The following is a 19294-nucleotide window of genomic DNA, read 5'->3' on the forward strand; positions in this document are numbered from 1 at the left end:
GAAATTTTACACAATACCAATGTTAGTTCCGGGGTCTCCGCGAAAGATCTCTATCATGACTCCTATAAACTCTTAATTTTGCACTCTCAATTGTCATGACTGTCTCGGCTTGTATGCGAGCTCCCTGTTTCTTTTTGTTAACTTGTTACGGAGAATACGTAACTTGTTTTTCCGCAAATACCGTCTCGTCTGCACTAAAACCAATGATGTGCATCATTTATCGTTCCCGAAAGTACAATATTTTTAATAAGGCTCTCATTTTTACATATTATTGTAATTACTATGATCTGTCAACAAGAATAACTTGTCACTTAAAATAAAAATAAGATTCAAAGAACTCAGGATTTCGGAAATACTTAATTGCGTGCGCCCAAACTCTCTCAGCTTATCCACTCTTGTGGAGTCGATCGGGGAATGGGAAGACGATTGCGTCAAGTTGTTTATTCATCGAATAATTTACTTTTATTCTCTTAGTAAATGAATATACAAAGTTTACATTTAGTTTACTGGTTTATACGATGCATTGAATAATAGTGATACGTTGTGACGATAATAATGTCGCTGTTATAACCGCGCAATGTCATTCTTCTCTCTGTCTTTGCTGCGTTCATACGTATTCGAGCACGATGTTGAGAGAACGTGTTGGATCGTTGGTTACTAAAAAAGGAAAAGAGAATCGAAGCGTGCACGGAGGTAACGCACAGACTCGTTCGGAACATATTAACACATCGGATCTCTATATACCATCAGCCTTCGCTCTCTTTCTCTCATTTTTTTTAAATCATCAGACTGTCATCTGCTAAAACAGGCGTGTGCGGCCGAAACGGAATAGCGATACGAAGCGAACGTTCCGCAGGGCGAGTAAAGGAACGTTTCTCTCTGGGACGAACTGTAGGCCAGTGTAGATTCCTCGGGGAATCTCAGGAAAGTCGTGCGAGGCGCGAAAAGCCGAATTACGCTTCGGATCTTGGTGGGAGAAGATGGAAAGTGGAGCAATGAAGAGGAAATCAAAGCGCGTGATCGATAATGCTGATTCTACCGCTCGTTTAAGTGAAAAACAAAAGCAAATAGGAGACGAGGTGGTTCGCCAGGAAAAGAATACCTTTGGCATCGTGCTCCGTGAGTATCTTAGGGCGCGCAAAGCGATAGCGTTTAATCGTTAAATTCGAATAAATACCAAGGCTAATCTAATCAGTCTTTATACAATTATTCGTACACATTCGCTGTATTATGTGTCCGTCTCGCTCGCGCTCACTCACGCACGCATTTACTCACACTCATGGTCTCTTTCTCTCTCTTCATTCAACATGAATATTATTTTCGATTATTTACAGTGTTCTCTCTGTCGATAATGACACATTAAGCACTCTCTCGCGGTTATACATACGCCCCTGGGACGCGACTCTTCTTTGGAGGGCTCTGACCGGCTCTTTCTGCAATGCTCTCTCGCTCAGGTGGAACCTGGAAAAGGGCTTCCGCGCGCGATCAATGATTAAAAAATGACAAAAATTAAAAAAAAAGTGCAATTTCGATCAGCCAATTTTACTGTCGGACCTTGATGTCATGACGTTGATCTCGTGACCTTAACCCTGTCTAAAGAGACTTTATCAATGTTAATTGTTGAAGATGTGTGTATCCTGCGTTGTATTATCTCGATTTTACTATCTAGATTTATGTCTTCGATTTTTGCCTAATAAAGCTCGGCATTGAATAATGTTAGTTATTATTTAATAATAATAACTATAATATTAATATTAATAATAAGTAATATTAATATTAATCATAATTTGTCTATTTTTTTGGTTTCAACAACGATAAGAAATCTGATGTCAGAATGTAAGTCATAATTTTCACGTTAATGTTGTCTTACGTTCACGAAGATCTTAAGAAGATTATTCCCTCATCAGAATGCTGATTAGTGCCCGATGCTATCATTATCGCACTGTTTTCTCACGCGAGATTTCTTTCGTATCACGATGCAAGACGAGAATATATGTCGACATAACTGTATCTCTATGATAATTAAGTGTGACGTGGCTTACGTTGTAATTATTAAAATTGCCTGTGTGTATATGTGTGCTCGCTGACGGGTTAAGGTACGAACGATTCTTGGGGCTGCGCGTCACGGCAATAGAGATTTTGCTGCTCTTTGCTCTCGAAACACCTCCGGTGCGGAGCCTCCCTTGACTGCCTACGATCACACCCTACGTCTAGGTTCCTCTAGCCGGATCTAAAACGAATTAGAGTACGCTGACACACTAGACGGTAAAAAAATATTTCTGCGAGAGGCAGCTTTTGTATTCGTCGCCGCGTTTGTTTCTCGCGTACGTCGATGACGACTACTAATGTGATTTTAACCGCACGCAAGTGTAAACGAAGCAGAGTCGTCGAAAGTGGGGCAAGTGTGTTCACCGTGATTCATTCAGAAACACACGAACGTACGACATTGACGAATATTCCGGCTCGCGTGGAGTTTTTGCATACAGATATGAATAAAACGGTGAAATGTGAGAATTTTCGACACTCTGTCTGGAGAAGAGGCGGAAAGGGGCAGAGTAATAACGAGTAATTTGATATTTATCTCAAAAACGAATGAAACATGCATATGTTATACGAAAAAGCAGACGAATTTGTTTCGTATTTTTAATTTGATTTCGTATATTAGAGTCGCGGAGGTGTTGTGTCTTGAATGATAACACATCGGGACGCGTGCCCCACTGACGACGATAACTATTTTCTATGATGGTCGTCGCGATTACGCCGCAGCAATATCTGCCGTATTCGTGGTGCAGTTATCAAAAGATAGGATTTTTCTTTGTGCTACTACCGCTGCTGTGTGCATCTCGCAAATATTGTATCAGTGGCGGTTGCGACGGCGCGATCAAGAATGCATCGATTGTGTGTACGCGAGCTCACGTTATCGGAAAAACCTCCATTATACATTTGATAAATTGTAGGATGCTACTTAGAAGATTGTGTATTTGAACGCAAACGTAAGATTTATATAGAGGAGTAGGAAATCAATTCTCTACATATATTGAAAGAAAAAGAATTTAAAAATTATATGAAAGAACTTTCTGATCTGTATAAAATCAGGTCTTCTTCTTCACTCGTGTTTCTTACGACAAATAAATAGTAATCAAACTAATAGATCAAAGGATATTTGTGAAGATTTCTCGATAACGCTCGCGGATTTGTGGAAGAGAGTGTTATGCCGAAGCACTTGCATTAAGAGGATAATACGTGATCCTAGCGAGTTAAGTATCTACTTCGAAACAGAATCAAGGGTAGAGAGCGTTCACACAGTGGACTATACGCGGGACTACGATCAGGAGACCGAATGAGCTTCCCTCCCCCAAATTTAGACTTCAAACTCTCTCTTCCTAAAAAAATTATCTCCGTCCTCCTTTTATCACGTCTGCTAGCGTATCGAAAATAGCCGTTAAAAAATATCTTCGTACTGCGTCGGGTATTATCAGAGCTCATTGATCGTTAAGAAGTCTGGTCCAGCCCTTGATATCGATGCTTCGTGCTATTGCTTGAGTATTCTCAAAAATGTCATCGCGAGATGCATGGTCCTTGCGAGATGATATGTACGATCGGCAATGACAAAGCGCTCGCTAAGTCGTAGAAAAGTGTCCGACTTGCCGCTCGTGATCGATTGGTCGATCTCTTTGTGCCTGGTCGACAGGTGCTTTCTCGTGTCTCGGTATAAGACGACGCGCTATTTTGTATCGTCTGCGTCACAACGGAATCGGAACCCAGGAGTCAGACGCGCCGCGAGTATCCCGACATCTCGTAGACGGCCGATACAAGCTCGTGCGAGTGTCTAAATACCGCTCTAATACAACTACAGTAAGACGAAGTATGCTTGATACAGTAGACCAAGATCAGCCGTTACAACCCACTAGATTTGCACTCGGATTACGCATCACATTTTCTCGTGTAGTATCTTAAGTAAATGGAAAGCGCGCTCTATACTCTCGTTTCTCTTTCCTTCAGGATAAATCTCTCGAGACTCGGCGAATTGTTAATATCTTTGCTCGCGCAACAACTCGCGCGTTGACGGAAAACATTTTAAGAACAAGGCTGAGAACATTTCGTATCGCTATTATTAGTACAACTGGAAGATACCGGAAAATAAAGACCCGTTTCGTTTCTCGAGAATTGCATTGTCTCAACGTTGTCCGAGAGAAGTGTGAGTCCCGAGAGAACACACACATTGTCGCGAGGGGACTCATACTTTCTCTTGGTTATCGGTAAGTCACCTTCACGGAATGCGCAAAGTCTTTTTAATCGTGAGCACGTGATGTGCCAATCAATCAGCGTACAACCGTAATAATACTATTTCATGCTCATCATTGCGCTCATCGTTGCGCACGTTGCGTTTTCGCTGTTTATGAGAAAGTATCTCTGCATTTATGTTAAATTAATATGTAATAGCTCATTCGAACCAACCAGAAACAGTGAGCAAATTTTATACAGAATTCATAATGTATCGTAACGTGACGTGGAACAATGATAACACTTACAGTGATCGCTTACAGTCATGAGATTACTGACGGTTTGATAATCGCGCGAAGGAGAATTAATTCTAAGTTTAGATCGTTTCGAAAAGATTCTGTAAATTGACATGAATCTCATCTCGTATCATTCGGATAGACTTGCAAACCAGACCGCACTCGTCTGATAATACTTTTCATCATTGCGCCTTACTCGTCGAATGGTTTCGCAATCGATCTCTCGCTTACAACGCAACTTTACCCGCCTGCCCGAATCCAACTTACTACATCAGAGTTCTGCACTTTCCTCTTTCGCCCGTCGCAATCTAACGAAGTGTCGTATCGACTCACGTATGAACGAATTCGTCTCGTCGCGGAAACAAATTCGATTATATCGCGAATTATTACAAATCATCGGCATGCATTGCCATTCGTGGAATGCATTTTTTTTTTAGGAAAAATGGCGGATTATACCTGGGCGGACGATTCGATTTGTAATATTGACTTTTCGAGTGTCCCTCTCTCCGCAAAAGTGATCCTCTTGGAGAATTGTAAACGAGTGCGATGGAGGGTGTGATCCATCAGACGCTGCAGATACTTTGAAGCGCCGCATGGACCAATCGTGGCTTCTCTTTAAGCGTTTGAAAGTGCTTGCGGCGTCTAACGTATCGCGCCCATAGTGTGACGCGAGGTGCAAACGTTGGGTCGCGCCATGTCGCCTGACACTGTCTGCCGCATTAGATTGCGAGAGAGGCTCGAGGGGGAGATGTGATGCATCTTCGCGAGAGACCAGTCTCTGCGTCATCACGCGTCTCATGAAGTGATATATAGTCGCGAAAGAACGCAACTTATACATAGAGCGAACGGTGCTTGTCGCGCACGTACCAGTCAGCGAACGCGCAAGTAAATGCGCTAGGTACGAGTAAAAACGAGCACGGTGATTATTTATACTCCACAAAAGGACGAAATAACATGGCAGTCGACGAAACAAGTAAATACAATGGAGATCTGTTGATCTTCACGATTAGTGGCAGTAATCGTTCCTTTAAACTTCCGTTTCTCGCGCGATAGACCGCGCGCGCGCGCGCGCGCTTCCTTCTTTCCTTACGATAAATGCGCTAATGATTCTTTTGTGTGCAATTTGCGAGCGTAAAAATAAATATTCGTTCGACTTAAATGACGTACCAACAAAGAGAGATCGTCGATAATGAGAAGAGAAGGAATCAGAGTAGAAGGTCGCGTATTTCGCGCAACGATCGTAACGAAGAATATCAGACTACATGATAGAGAAATGCTGGGTACTCTCACAGGTAAATAAATAGCACACGTTATCGTCGCGATAGAGTGTCTTCGGCTGTTACTCATAGCATCAACGATATGAGCAGCCTGCTTATTATTATGGAACAAAGTACCGTTCCTATCTCTATGCTGATTGTGTGCTTACTAACTCCGCGATGGCACTGTTAACATTGCAAGTTTTACGACACGACTACCACAAGGACTGTGGTATCTCGTTATCAGGCCACAGAAAGATTCAACGTGACGGTAAAGTTCTAACGTGTGCCGTAAAAATCTCGTCAAGGCCGTAGATCGTACGACTGCAATCGGCACTGCGCGTTCTCCTACGGTACGGTATAATTCATACAAAAATCGCTTGCGCATCATAACATTTATAAACGTACAACTCATATAAGAGAGATTCGCGGACAAATAAACACTTATCTCGATGACAAACTCGATGTGACAGATCTATACAAGTATATATATATGTAGAGAGGAAAGGGAAAAGAAAGAGATAGTAAAGAGCGAATGAAAGACAAAAAAAGTTTGAACGCGCACAGTTTTGAACGGGCGTTCAAACGTGAGAACTCTTGTTCGCTGTTCACCTTATCGCAGTTAAAAAAGCGACTCGCCCGAGTCGCGGTATAAACAAACAATCAGCAATATACACAAATATGTTTTAACAAAATTTACACAGTAGTTATCGGTAGAAAAAAGATCTTAAATATAGAAGCGTACGCTTACGAAGTAGCGACTCGAGTTTTTCCACATTTCCTTAACCGACTATCCTTATTTCACTCTATACACGAATTTTATTTAGGACAACACGATAACTTTTTCTTTCCATACCTAAAATGGGATAACTACGTTATTCTCACTCTCGCCTGCCGATGATAGTTCTCGGCATTTTCGAAACACGCGAAGCGTTTATCTCCCTCGTACGTCGAGATAATAGAATGGAAATGATTTTAACTATAAGCACGCATCGACGCGCACCGAGAGACGTTTGCGCAAACTCGAGCAGAGAGTTTATTACTTATACTTATTAATTAATCGTGACTTGATTTCACGCGCCTTAACCAGGATGAGGACTCCTCGAGACTGAGCAACTGTTGTTTTACCATTTATCACTATTAGCTTCGAATATTTCGTTTTATTGCTGCGAGAGATTAGAGATTTAAAGGGGGATCACAACATATAGGATATGTATAACGGAATTGGTGCTTTTAATGTAATTATCAATTGCCTCCGTAAGCTATTCGTGGCGTGATGGTCGTTCGCGCTCTCCTCGTCTTCCTCACGTGTCTCTACATTGTCCACGTTTGCCGTTTATTCAAACGAATGGAATTTTCATGTTCGTACGCGATTCATATGCGATAGACTCTACGTTAATACCACATTGGACACGCACATCTATCTAAATAATCAGGTAAGATCCGACCGACGTGTCGTGTTGGACAAGATTATAAAAAATAGAGGTAGCGATATCAAGGAATGCCATATTTATACGCGAATAAACGGCAAATGTGTGTGATATGTTGTATTGCCTCGAACCTGACTTCTCCTCCTTTAAATTTCGACGCGTGTGTAAGACACAGTGTGCTCATCATATGATCCCTCATATGACTCATACCTGGTAAACGCGGCACGTTATGCACGATTACAATATTGCGCGACGCCTAAAGATCTATTATCGATTCCGAAGCGGAGTACTCATGCACACAGTTCGTCTCGAGTTCGCGCAAACCTCTTCTCCGACCGTCGCGTCTCGATCGATCAATCTCAGCCGCCCTCGAAGAAGAAACCTCCGGAGGAGAAACGCTGCTGGGTGACCGCGATCCCCTCCGTTCACCGGCGAAATGTCAATTACGAAAATACCGAGTATCACCTAAAACACACTCAGACGCCCGACAAGTCCGGAGTTGGCCGGCGTGACTCGCACGCGCGCATATCCCCTAATAATAACGCCTAAAGCCAGCAGTGGTTCTCATGGTGCTCGCGCGCCCGCTTTAATGCGGCAAACACGTGTCGGAATCGCCGCTGCTGGCCATGGAGAAGTTCGCCGAGTCCCGATCGCTCTGTCTGATCTGCGCGGTGGCGGAGAGCTTGTTGTTGCCTTGCGGCAGCTGCGGGAAGGTGTGGTGGCCTGGTAGCGCCCACGGTTGGGTGTGCAGCTGCACCGGCGGGAACCTCTTGACGAACGGATTGCTGGGACCACAAACGCTACCGCCGCCGCCGCCAACGCTGCCGCCGCTGCCTCCGCCACCTCCGCCACCTCCGCCACCACTGCCGTGAAGTAGCCTGACGCCGTTGTGATGCGACGGTAGCGTCGTGTGAGCTGGCACGGTGGCGTGTACTTGCGGCGGCACGAACGTGTGTCGCGGCACGGAGCCGCAGCTGCCGGTGGAGCCGCCGCTCATGTTCACGCCTGCCACGCTGTGAGACGCATGGGGCAACGGCATCGTGGAACAGTGCGGATACGTGACGATCGGCTGCGTGGGGTAGTGCGGCAGGGTCGCCGAGGAAGCCTGTATGCGGATGTCGTTGCTCTCCGTGAAGGAGGTCATCCGCATGTTGGTGGATCGGCCGAACGGTTCCTCGTTCGGGTTCAACGGATCCGTGAGCTTCGTTCTCGAGAGTTTGCGGCGGATCACGACCGTCGCCTCGTTCGGGTTCTCCAAGATGACTGCTGGACAGCCGACGCCGATGTCGTTGCTGACGGCATTGCTGAACGGCGGCACATGGTTCACGTACTGCGGCGAGGAGAAGGACTGGCTGGTGCCGGGGCGGCTGTTGGGAGGTGAAAATGTGCTGTTCGCCGTGGGCGGCTGCGTTCCTCGCTGGAGCGAGCAGCTGCGCCACTGCTCGCGCGGTTCTTCGCGCGGTTCCCCGGTCAGGTCGTCCACGCTGGTCGCCCGACGTTGGGAGCTGCTGTGGCTGGCGTTGCTGGCGTTACTCGCGTTACTGTGCACGCCGCTGGACGTCTCGCTGTTGCTGCTGGTGTTGCTGTGGCCGGTCACTGAGCCGGCGCCGCCGCCCACCGCGTCAAGGGGTGGTGAGTTCGACGAGTCCGAGCGCGGTGTCAGCTCGTCGTGCGGCATCCCGGAGTCCGCACGGCGCAGGCAACGCGGCGTCTGACCACCGTTCATCTGCAAAGTTTCGTCGCGGGTTGAATTCGTTGAGCGAATCGATCGCGTCGCGTACACACGACCGTCTTCTTCGTCTCGCGGGAGTACGTGCTGCGAGAACGACTCTTCCGCGGCGTTGCGAAAGCGACGGCATGAGCTAGTACGATGCTAGTGTTATGTGGGAGGACAATGCAAAGATATCTTTCAAGTATTACGGATATACTCCCATAAACAATCAAGTATTTCAAAATGGAACACATTTCAAAGTCTGTAGATGGAACTTTTATTTTTGTAATCAATGATAAAAGATATAACAATATGACCTTGTCCACATATAGCACGTTGAAAAATATACGCTTATACGTTTATATACGCTCAAACACGTGGATGTTGTACTATTTGCTAGATCGATAGTCATTAAAAATTCCTAGCCCGCCGCGTTCGTTTCTAGCTACGCGTTTCTCACGATTGCTGATTAATGTAGCAAGCGAGAATGTGTCCACAGCCAAAGTAATATTTTGATAGCTTGATGTTTCGTATACATCTGTAAAAGAGATCATTCACTTCCATGTAACGTGCAATAAAAATCAGTTCATATAACTTAATTGCAATTATGCCTTTACAAAATTAATTATAGAAACCTCTACTTACTTCTCTCTCTCTCTCCTTTAAAATTTTTATTTTTCCTCTATTGATTACGCGTCACATGGAAGTGAGTGACCTTTTTTTACAGACGTATACGAAATGTCAAGCTGTCAAAATATCATATTAGCTGTGGATACATTTTCGCTTGCTGAATTAATCAACTGTCGTGAAAAACATGTAGCTAAAAATGAATGTATCTAATTGGAAATTTTTAGTTATTATCGATCTAGTGAATGGTATAGCATGCGTTCGTGAAAGCTTGTTTTGAAAGCACGTGAAAGCACGTGAAAGAAATGTTAGGTCAACCAAATATCTGGAGAATTATGAACAAACCAAAATTCCGGTTGATTAGAATTTTCTTCAAGTTAACAAGATAACTGGCTATAATTAAACAAAATTTCTGGTTAACTTGCAGCTGTTTCGAGTTGAACAGTTGCAAGTTTTGGTTAACCAGAATCTTTTTAACTTGAACAGAATTCTGGTAACTTTAATTGGAATTCTAATTTGTTCATATTTCGCCAGACATTTGGTTGATCCAACCAAATTTTGTTCCGTATACTACATATATAGCTCAGATAGAAAACTGATAAAACTAAGAGTCTTGCAAATACTTGATTATTATTTATGCGTACTTCTAACAATTGCGTCACATAAATCGCGTCTATCGTAGAAAAAGGAAACGTAATTTTCCTCGATGAAGTAAAACGCATTCTTCTTCTTCCTCTTCAATCTTTGAAGACCGATTGGATATTGGGGAAGTGTGGAATCGCATGCAAAGCGACGAACATTGAAATTAACGAGAAGTGAGATCGTCAGTGCGCGATTCTACGAGGATTACATCGATTCCTTCAATAACGTCGGTTCGAATAACGTTCCATTGTACGGAGGATATCTGGCTCAGTGACGATCCCACGTCTCTAATCTACGTGAGCTAGACGGTTGCGTGTTAAGGTTGTTAGTACCTGAGCGTTTGTAGTTAGTGGCGCCGTGACAATTTCGGTGGTTGGTGCGGAGGTTGGAGTCGGAGGTGGTAGCGGAAGCGGTTCTGCCGCGGGATCGGGTAGAGGGTCGGGGGTGAGAAGGGGCGAAGGATCACCCTCCGACGGTTGTAGGTCGCGATTCGCACTCGCGTAGTAAGTCACTTGATCGTCGTTCACGCACTCGAGCAACTGTCAAAAGGGGCGGCATCGTTAGTAAGCGCGAACCCTGCTTCGAGCAAACCAGGAGTGATTTCACTTTCATGCCGAGCGACGAGAATATTAGTGGACAAAGATTGGGACAATTGTTCCGTGTGTTCGTACTCTGTAGTCGAGCTTTGCGACAAAACTGCCAACTATTCACGACTAATTGCCAAGCTGCGCGAAGGTTTCGTAGCTGTTTCAGCGTACGTGTAAATGTTCAAGTGGATATGTCTACTTCTTTCTCTCTTTCTCTCTTTCTCTCTCTCTCTCTCTCTCTCTTTCTATATATATATATATATAGTTACACATATCAATTAAAAGTTACTCTAAGAGTCAACTAATTTATAACAATTAAAAGTCACTCTATAGACTACCACATACACCGATAAAGAAATATATCGAAAGCCAAAATAATTCGTACGTAAAATATTTATCGTTATCGTTGTATATGAGATTCTTATATCATATTTACACATCTATCGGTTATAACTCAGAAATTTATTTGCACGTACTATGCAACAATAACATCGCGGACGTTTTATAAATCGATCAACCGGCGTTTCATTGTCCACTTATTCGAATCGATTGCATCACCGTGAGTGAGATCTGTTAGTGACGACGCAGAGCACACACATACACGCAGTTAATCGGTATTACGCCGAAGCACAGAAAAAAAGATATAATCTTGTGCGTGTCTTACGTTTCGGAATTTAGGTATACCGTCCCTACGTGTTATCGGCCATCTCGTCCACTGTCAAATGCGAAAAGAATATCTCTAAATTAAAAGCGGCAGGAAGTGTGACGAAAGCGTATTCGGTGCAGTGAAACAGAACGCGGTGATGTGAGTAGAACGTTTTCTCCGTATCGCACCGTCCAATTACAAAGTGTGATAAGTAACGAACTCGCAAATCGAAAGAGGATCGGCGAGCGTCGCGGTTGTCTCGTTAACATTTTCGATCTTTAAGAGAGACATTTTCTATGCAAAGAAAATTCAGTGTTGCACGCATGTGGCAAAAGTATGCTTTTCACTCGCAAATCACGAATTTATCGAGATATGTAAGGTACCGAGATACGCATAGTTTACCTTGTTCTCTTCGGAGGTGGAGTCGTCGGCTGGGTCCATCGAGGTGATTAGCGGTAATTCGCGTAACGTGGCGTAATCTCCGTCATCATCAGGCCCGCCGTCAGTGACGCCTCGTCTGGCTTTTCCCTTATTACTGCAAAATCAGTCGAGAACAATCAAGAGAGGTGTCTCGCTACGTTACGCGACGATATAACGATCGCCGGCGAAGTTCAAAGCTCAAAGTTCCAAGAAAGATAGAGAGAAATGGTGACAGAGTGAGTTTGGATACAATATATCAAGCGGAATAGATATGGACAAACATGTAGGCGAAATAAGTACGAGTTCACGGAAGCTTTGCGATCTGACGCACGCAGAAAATACCGATCTCAAATAAGAAAGCGTGTTTCGGTGACAGTCCCGGCCTGAAATTCTCGAATCTGATATTTACACAGACGAAGCGTTGAGATAATATCAAGCAGAGAAAGAAGAAGCAAGTGTAGTAGAGTGGTAGAGCACAATTGCACGTGCCAATCATACTCGGGATGAACATCTTGCGCGTAGCAAGACGCGGATAGAAAGGACAGCTCCAATAAGTCTTTGAGCTTTATCGAAATCAAGCCCAAGCGTCTCGATATTCCGTACAACTTCTTTCTTTCGGTATTTCTTGATCACGAAAATGTACAGGAAAGAAAATGGATACTTTTGAATTCTCTTCCAAAACGAATTCCGTATCAAATGCTTTCGAGCACGACAAGAAGCGTGGAGATAAGTATTGCTTGTGTCACAGGTGCGTGAGTGCGAGAGAGCAGAGCGTCGCAAGCATATAAAAACAGATACACAAAGACACCAAGAGGAGGGAGGAGGGTAGTTACCGCGAGCCTGACGTACTAGGCAGGTCGTTAAAGGTGACCTTAGGCTTCAGCTTCTTGTTCAGCCAACCCTTGTCGGACGTCGGCGCGCCGCCGGTGTCGCTCGGGGATTGCGCGGGCGAGGGGCGCAATTTTGGCCTGAGCCAGTAGATCTGCTCGTCACCGTCGGCCGTCGATTCCCCGTCGACTCCATCGACGTTTCCGCCTGCAAAGTACGCGCAAAAGTCGATAAATTGTTCCCGGGTATTAGCCGTGCGTACTCTCGATCGATCAGACTTTAAGCCCCACGGCTCGTCCCCTTTTACGCGCGGCACAGCTTCCACATGCAGTTCTCTTCTCGATTAAAACAAACGTACAGCTTCAAAGTCACGCTTTATGATGTCATGGAATTGCTTAGTGCAAGAAGCACACGTAAGGAAAAGAGAGAACTAAACGTTCTTATATCCTCGGATATGAATCGATTATGCAAGGCGAACGATGTTTATTTGAGACTTGCGTGATGCGTAGCAAGCGTTATACACAGAGAAAAAAGAGAAAAAGAAACTATTCTAGTAAAACTTACAACAAAATTTTTGTAATCCTTAGACCATACAGAATTATGACCATATACGTTACTGTATGTCTGTTTAAAAATCTTACGCACGTTTAGCTTTTTGCTATAAATGATTGTAATTACTTGAATGCTTTTTACATCATATATTTGATAGATTGTCAAATTTATTAGTTTTATAGGTATTACTAATATAATTTCAAGAATAGTTGGTCGGGAGCAAAAAACACTGTAAAAAGAAACAATTTTAATGTAATTTTCGTTACAACATTTTCTCCGCGTATGCAAAGACTGAAAATACACGTTCCCGGTAAGGATGTAAACCCGAGCTGCCGGGCTTCTGAAGGTACATATTCTTGTTGGTAATATTCATTACCTTGTGATCGCGCTTTCCTCTCCATCGCAGCTTTCTGTATGACGCTCATGATGGCCTTCTTCGGCGAGGTATCGGCGATGGTGTACGTCCTGCCATTACCGACGACGAGGAGAGGCGCACTGGTGCCGTCTTCCTCGTCCCTAGCCGACAGCAGGTCGACGTCGGTGACGAGCTTCACCGACCTGGCGGACCTGACGGTGGCGCGTCCGATGGTGACGCGCAGCTTGAACGTCCAGCGTTGCTTGACGGTGAGGAATATCCAGAGCAGCAGCCAGAGGAAGAGGTGGAGGATCGTGCCGATGATGCAGGCGAGGATGGCGCCGTCCAGGCTGCCGCGGTACACCACGGTGTAGTCGTAGAGCAACGGCGCGCTGCAGATCGCGATCGCCAGGAACACGCACAACGCGGTGCAGTGCGTGAAGTAGACCCAGCCGTTGCCCTCGCGGCCGTCCTTCGGCAGGATCACGCGACGTTCGCGCTCTTGATTCAGGAACGCCGTGAACCTACGTGCATCGTATGTCGCGCGATCAGGCACATGTAATATCGCTGTTTATATTTATAATTGGCCACAGCAAGCCAGATAACGCACTCGCAACTGTCCCTGTGCCTCGAGGGAGATAGATAGATAGATAGATAGATAGATAGATAGATAGATAGATAGATAGAGAGAGAAAGCGAGAGTAGAGGGAGAGGAGGAGGGAGCAGTTTCATTCTGCGGGAAACTGCATAGCGAGATAATAGTATTTTAAATCGATAAACGCGAGAACGAACATCGGAGCGTTATTTCGATTATGCGGCGACATTTCGAAACGAGGAGAATGAAGAGATCCGCGATAATAACTCATTCGCGAATCATCGTGTTTCTATACGCATTTGTAGTAATACGCTTGTATTGCAAAAGTTACGCGACGCGATAGCGCGAAATTGCGAAATTCAATTAATCTCCCGCGGGCGTTGCTTTTGTGGAAAGTCTCGAGGAAATCCGTTCGATTTTATTCTCCCCATAACACTATTAAATCAACTTTTTGCATTTACACAAAGCACTTTCGAATTGCAGAATGGTAAAGGCTTAGAGATTGACAGTTACGAATATAATTAAACTTATTATTGTGTCTCTTAGTCTATCGTCTATCGAACGATCTTTTCATTTTTTAAATTACATGAAAACTTTACATCCCTGTCCCTTTTCTCCCGCCGTATCTCTCAAAGGTAAAAGCGGCAAGAGATACGCTGCGATATTGTTAATTGCTATCCTTTGTTCTATGCCACGGAAAGCCTCCGAGGAAAGAGGAGATCGGTATTAAGGAAGCCATTGAGTTTTATACTGAATAATGACAGTATCGGGGGAGACACGCCGCCTGGGCCCGCCGTCTTGTGCGTACAAGTGCTGTTTCAAATTAGCAAATTAGCAAGTCAAATAAAAGCCCGGATAAACGGAAGGCATGGAAAAAAAGAAATTACGGGGTCGTTCGAATTCGCGATAGAGATGGCGGGTCTCGCGCCCTGCGACGAGCGCGAGTCTCAGGAGAGACATGAACTAATTGCGGCAAAAATAATTATAACGCTCTGGCGTTTTAAAACAAGATATTAAGATCGTTCCGTAAAACGATTCACTGATAAGCGGCTCCGGTGTAACACGCCCTCACGTGATAATACATCTATAATTCTCTTTGGTGGCAGGGAGGGAGGGGGCAGAAAGAGAAAGAGAGAGAAAGGAGGGAGAGAGCCACGTTTATTCGCCGTTATCTGATAGCAGTGGTTGAGCCAGATCATTTTTGTTGCAGAATCGGCGGGCAATCTCAACCAGAATTGAATCGATTAGATACGGGACTGAATAAGCCCCGCCGCGCTTAACACGCTAAATATTTACCTGCCGTGGGCATAGAAGTACATGACCATGCTGGAGCAGAGCACAAGGAGGGACGAGAGGGCGAAGAGCACGAGAGTTACGTGGGGATTCAGCAGGAAGTAGGAGTCGCCGAATATCGTTGAAATCGTACTAGTGGTCGCTACCGTGCGGTGCCGAAGGAGTGGCAGAACTTTCAAGGGTCCCACAACTTGCACCTACAAAGACGCATGTTTATTCAATAAAATTCAATAAATTTATAAAAAGTTTATTCAATAAATTTATAAAAGTTTATTCAATAAATACGATTGCTAAGAAAAAAAAAAAAATTTGAGAATAAAATAAGGATATGGTGGAATATGGCGTTAATTATTTCCTTTGACGACGCGCAAACGAAAAGTTCGTTTTATTTGCACTCAACGATGACAATCTCTCGAAGTGATGTCATGGAATAAAAAATAAATTATACGCAGAGAGAATATTATAGTTTTTTTTTATATCATAGACACTCATTTCGATTTTACTGTTTCTTTAATAATGCAGGAGTAGATTGTCAGATCTATTATATTAAGGAACATAGTAGTACATTTTGCTAGAAACATTGCAAATTTTTTAATAATACATTCGAGAGTTCCTAAAATATAAGTAGCACATATGAAATAAAAGGTTAACCAATTAGTACAAAATGTCAATCTATTACTCGACTGCAAAATTCTATAATTCTATAATTTTTATTATAAGATTCTCTCCGTGTGTAAAGGTCCATTTACAATGGAATTGGCGGTAGACAGTAAGACATAAGCAGTAAGCAAATTGACCAGTTCGCAGTCGATTATTACAAGAATAATCGACTGTGGTTGGTCAATTTGCTTACTGCTTATGCTTTACTATTTGCTATCAATCCCATAGTAGATGACTTTTAATATTCCAAGTTTGCGTTACGGCTCGAATATTTCTCCCTTACAAATCTTTGTACAATCTTGTGAACCCGTCCTCTTTAAAAATCTGTTTGTTGCAAAAATTTGTTCTCGAAAATCTCTTTCTTTAATTTTGACGAGACTTCCTCTCTCTCGATTGTAGCGATTAATCGTTGCGGGTCTTCATGTAAAACGCAGACATCCGGTCCTGCGATGTATATTTCTGCAGGTTTCTTACGTTGCTTGGATTCTTCGCTACTATTATTAAGTTCTTTGGTATCCGCAGGTATGGTATACGCAGGTGTACCAGCCGGACTGAGACGTCAACGAGAAGTTCCTCGCGAGTTTTAACTGGCATCGAATACTTTGCGTTGCTTACCTTGTAAAGGACGGACATTCCGGCGTAAGCCAGCAGACTCTGCGCTGAATTTACGACCAACTGCAGACTGAAGATTGTGCCCAATGCTTTGTTGCACGACCAGAAGACGGCGGGATATCTTACCGAGTATACGCCGAGCGCGACGGCGTAATTCAGATATTCCAGAGTAATCGGACCGTATGATTCGGCTGAAGAAAAAAGAAGGGCGCGGAGCCACGTAAGTAATCCTGTTTTCAGCGAGTGGATATTTTCGAGCGATATTTCTTCCCGACTGTGCTATGCGACCGAGAGACAGCGGATTAAATACGGAGAAAACGTTTCGTGAAATGTTACAAAAATGCTCGCTAATCTCTTTCGACTTATCATCTCGCAAACGTTTTGCGAATCTTCCACACCGCCACTGAACGAAGCATCGAGAGAATAATTGCATTTTTACCGTTCTCGCGCGCACGCATTAATTAATTTGCCCTCTGGAACTGTTTCCCCGCGTTCAAGTCACTTATGAGGTGAATAGTTGGCCATTACGATCGCTGGTAAAGTCGATCGATGCGATATGCAAATTGACGAATGGCTCACCTGTTTGCAGTTCCAGATTCAGATTCTCGGGATGATCGAGATCCGCCAGACTGTTCATCGTCAGCGGCATATTCTGCGCCGTCATGTTCCCGCCGGCCGCTCTGGCGGGCTTCGCCGTGGTGGATATCCTCGTGGAATTCTTCGCCTTTGACCTGCCCTTCGAACTGCTGTTCCTGGCGATGGTTCTCATGGTCGGTCGCCTCGCGGTGCTGGTCGCCTTCGGCAACACCGTTGTCTTCGATTGGACTGTCGAAGTCGCCTCGGTGCTCGTCGTGCTCGTCGTGGCTGCCTTGCTTCCGGCGATGGTCACGGGGCTCGATGTTGCACGAGACACAGTCGGGTTGGTAGCGATCGGTTGGACAACCATCGAGAACGCCGTGGTCGTCTCGCCGGCGTGAGTCTCGATCGCGTCGGGAAGCGCGATGTTCGTTAAACCAGACGTCGGGGTGGCGAGCTCGTCGAGGTCCTCGTTAAGGCCGGCCTCGTCTGGGGTTAAGGTTACGAAGGGCTGCGGAGTTATCGTGCCGGTCAAGGTGCTTAGGTTGCCGATCGGGTTCATGAAGCTCAGCAACACCAGCCGGTCGCGATGAATCACCACCCAGTCTAGATCGGTCCTCCATATCGCATCTATTGTAGGATAACAACATTTTTCTTTCTATACGATAATTCATATATACAGGATGTTCAAATATTTAGACAAACGTCCAGAGCGTATTCTTCGCGTTAAAATAAAGGACAAAATTTATGTAAACTTCTAGTTTATATAATAAAAAGTTTATATAATAATCAAATATGATATATATTGATTGCGAAGTTTACGTTAGCGTGTCACTATTAAACAATTTACTATTAAGTAAAAACGTTTAAATTATAACAAATGTTCAAAATGGCCGTATTGGATTGAAGACAGCCATTGACACGGCAGAGTAATGATGTTGAACCATTTCAAAAGTTTGCGGAGATTCCATGTAACCTCACAAGCATTAATAACGCGAAGCATCTCTTCGTTATATATCAACAGGTTATAAATATACTAAATATGTTTCTATTGATAAAAATTTAACGAACTCAAATGTACAGAACGTGAAGGCGATTGATTCTCCTCTGCCAATCCATCTATCTAGATATAATTATTTATATAATTATGATCTCTACATAATTATTATTATATAATTATTATTGTATAATTATTATTGAGTACATTTCTTACTTGACGGCAAAAAAGTGATAAATTTTATTTTATTATAACTTCGCAAACCACTCATATTTGATTATGGATTGGACTTATATAAACTTTGTTTCCTTGACGACAGAAATAGAAAATTTGTCTAAGTATGTCATAAACACTTGTGTGTATGTGTATGTGTGTGTGTATATTTGTATATATAAAATAGAATATCTGGCTGTCTGTTCTCTATAAACTCCTAAACTGATTTAGACCAAACATAGTTACTTTGCATAGTTACTCTCTCTAGAATCTTGCGGAAAATATAGGCTATCATGAAAACTCATTCCATTCCTTCCTCTTGATTTCATTCCCTTAACACTTTGTGATAACTCGGGCAACGCCGAGTAGTTTAAGCTAGTATCACGATTAAGAAAGGGCACATTATACGTGCAATAAACAATTCTAAAGATATTCAATCTTCTGATTCTATGTGAATCAGATTCTTCTATCGGGCCAGAATCTTCTATCACACAGAATCAGATTCTATATGAGCCAGTCTCTTCTAATGGAACAAGTTTCAAACATTAAAATATTTTTTAGATACATCGCAATGTTGCGTAAACTGTAATATGAATTCACGAAGAAAACATTAAGGACATTAAGGACTCGCCTATGCGTGCAAAATGTTGTAGCAATCATGGCACACTGGAAATGATAAACTGGCTTGCTTCGTTGTCTGCCTATATGTGTTTGAACGGTGCTTTCAATGCTGAATGGCGTAACCAAACTCCATAGACCTCTCAGTCATAGTAT

The 19294-nt window shown here is 43.7% G+C and overlaps 1 protein-coding gene across 4 annotated transcripts in view; it reads right to left on the reverse strand.

The window, feature by feature from the left end:
• Nucleotides 1-1124: 1124 nt before the first annotated feature.
• LOC116850020 (protein tincar) overlaps nucleotides 1125-19294 on the reverse strand; it is a 224033-nt gene continuing 205863 nt past the window's right edge. For 2 of the 4 annotated variants that reach the window (XM_032827783.1, XM_032827782.1), the window contains exons 8-15: nucleotides 17314-17940; nucleotides 16738-16925; nucleotides 15466-15659; nucleotides 13596-14098; nucleotides 12673-12874; nucleotides 11822-11954; nucleotides 10519-10725; nucleotides 1125-8932 (exon numbers count right to left, since the gene is read on the reverse strand). In XM_032827783.1, the coding sequence (XP_032683674.1) occupies nucleotides 7793-8932; nucleotides 10519-10725; nucleotides 11822-11954; nucleotides 12673-12874; nucleotides 13596-14098; nucleotides 15466-15659; nucleotides 16738-16925; nucleotides 17314-17940 (3194 nt within the window). In that variant the 3' untranslated portion in view covers nucleotides 1125-7792. Of the gene's footprint in view, nucleotides 8933-10518; nucleotides 10726-11437; nucleotides 11489-11821; nucleotides 11955-12672; nucleotides 12875-13595; nucleotides 14099-15465; nucleotides 15660-16737; nucleotides 16926-17313; nucleotides 17941-19294 lie in introns of all 4 variants that reach the window. The other 2 variants (XM_032827784.1, XM_032827785.1) reach the window with 2 other exon arrangements.

The sequence above is a fragment of the Odontomachus brunneus genome, unplaced genomic scaffold (assembly GCF_010583005.1).
Source record: "Odontomachus brunneus isolate Ranch 3 - 2012 unplaced genomic scaffold, Obru_v1 Obru_scaffold_131, whole genome shotgun sequence".
Taxonomy (NCBI): Eukaryota; Metazoa; Arthropoda; class Insecta; order Hymenoptera; family Formicidae; genus Odontomachus; species Odontomachus brunneus.